Below are 2,058 nucleotides of genomic sequence, written 5' to 3' on the forward strand. Positions count from 1 at the left end.
CCCCCCCCTCCCTCTCTCTCTTTCTCTCTTGTCAGCGAGGAGAGGAAGATTTATTCCGTACAGGAAGAAATTGCCCGTTGCTCGAACGAAGTCACGGAGAACCGATTCCACGAAAGGTCAGACCAGTCCGGGTTAAGGTCCACCCGCGTGTACAAGGATGCCGCTATTATCGTCGTATAATCTACGTCAATTACCCCCGGCGTGCAAGAGTATCGCGGAAATAGGACCCTAACTGTCAGTACGTGCTTATTTCCTCCGGTGAACCTGGCTCTCTCTCTCACTCTCCGGTTCTCGAGCTTAACGACAAACCATGTGATTTCGATGGAAAAAATGATCGCGATAGGTACGTAAAGGTACGCAACGCAGGAATAATTACATCGGAAAGAAAATTCACTCTCCAGTTCTCGAGCTTAACGACAAACCATGTGATTTCGATGGGAAAAATGATCGCGATAGGTACGTAAAGGTACGCAACGCAGGAATAATTACATCGGAAAGAAAATCGAATCTCCGTGTGTACACCGGTTCTCGTCGAAAGGGACCGGTTAAACGGATGGTTAAGACGACGAAGCAAGTGTTCTACCCCTACGCTCGCTGTTCGAGCAAATCAGCGAGCAACGGTATTATCGTTGAAAATCGTCAACTTTATTATCGCCGATCAGCGTCTCTGGTACAAAAGGGAAAACGTGGTACGGTGGTACTCTACTCGTGGAATACGAGCGGGAGACAGACCGTGAAGGTAATACTGGCGCGATTCGATCGCAGATCGTCCGTTAGCACTGGCTCTTGTTCTTCTTGCTCTCCTTGATGGAGATCACGTAACGTTGAGCAACGTTCAACGGAGGGGAATAACCGTCGGCGTAGGTCGCGTCCTCGAACAACACCTCGTACTCCTCGGTGGCGGTTGTGGGCAGCTGGTTCACCACCGCCTTGTAGAAGCAGGTAGTCTGAGGGTACAACGCCATCACGATCGAGCCTTTAGGGAAGAGGGCGTGCGGGTCTGTCTCTGGATTAGCCCTCATCAACGGCAGTGGTACCACCCTTCGTCGCGAAAGGGTGTGCCTGTCCTTCTGCTCCTCGTCGATGTCGTCCACCTCGTATTTGTTCGTCGTGGGGTTGAACTGAACCACTTCGGCTAGGATCCAGTTCTCCTCTTCCTCCGAGCCCTTCACCAGAGCGGCCACCATGTCGCCCATTTTCGCGATGTACGTGGGCTCGGCGGAGATCGCCCCGCACAACGGCGGCGGTTTCGCTCCCGGCGTCTTGCCTACGTACAGGGGAAGAGTCTGCGCCGTGCTCAGCAACATCTTCATCAGAGCACCTCGACGGATCGTCTCTTTGTTCCCCGCGTTGCGAGCTTGTATGCGTCGTTCGTTTCTGATCGCGCGGATTTCGTTGATCTTCCCTAAAGCTTTACGGAGGATTTCCTCCTCTTGCTGGGAATCCCCGATCGCCGCGTTGTAGAGGTTCTTCAGTTTTTGCTGGTAGTACGGCGAAACTTTGTCCTCCGGAGTTACCTTCTCGTAGGTCTTGATGATGTTGTTCAGGTTGTGTTCCGAACGAACACGCTGAGTTTCGATCTCGTGCACCAGATGGTACAGGTTCTTCAGCCTCTCCTGGATCTGGCTGGCGGCAGCGTCTGCTGTGAACGGCATCTTGGATTGCTCGAACGATCCGAGTGGAACACGTGTAACACGATTCTTATGTTTTCATCTTCTTTCCACTCTGTTTCTGGAGACGCGTTCTACGAATGAGAATAGAGCTGGGATGTAGAGTACTGTGTAGAGTGTAGAATCGTTGGAATTGTTTTTATTAGCAAGTATATTTTGGTACAGATTGAACGAAACAGCTTGTATATGTTGTTTAGTAATTTAGTAATTATAGTACGTATATAGAAGTACTAGGAAATATAGAAAAATATTACGAAAATTGTTAAATTTCGAAAAAAAACCAAGTTCTAAAATTTTCCCGCCTTTAAGGATTTGAACTCGCGACCACTCGCACCTCAGGTCGATACGCTACACGTTCCACTACGACGCAATCTTACTGAAACGTTTT

General features: G+C 49.7%; 1 protein-coding gene across 1 annotated transcript; it reads right to left on the bottom strand.

The window, feature by feature from the left end:
- Positions 1-671: 671 nt before the first annotated feature.
- On the bottom strand, positions 672-1,723 carry LOC108570410 (SAGA-associated factor 29). The gene has a single exon (XM_017932270.1). It carries the CDS (start codon positions 1,653-1,655, stop codon positions 774-776), a length of 882 nt encoding a protein of 293 aa, XP_017787759.1. The 5' UTR covers positions 1,656-1,723; the 3' UTR covers positions 672-773.
- Between the last annotated feature and the right edge of the window lie 335 nt (positions 1,724-2,058).

This window comes from Habropoda laboriosa, unplaced genomic scaffold, assembly GCF_001263275.1.
Source record: "Habropoda laboriosa isolate 0110345459 unplaced genomic scaffold, ASM126327v1 scaffold77, whole genome shotgun sequence".
Taxonomy (NCBI): Eukaryota; Metazoa; Arthropoda; class Insecta; order Hymenoptera; family Apidae; genus Habropoda; species Habropoda laboriosa.

Coding starts and splice junctions, on each gene's coding strand:
- LOC108570410 (XM_017932270.1), bottom strand. CDS start 1,655: ATGCCGTTCACAGCAGACGCTGCCGCCAGCCAGATCCAGGAGAGGCTG.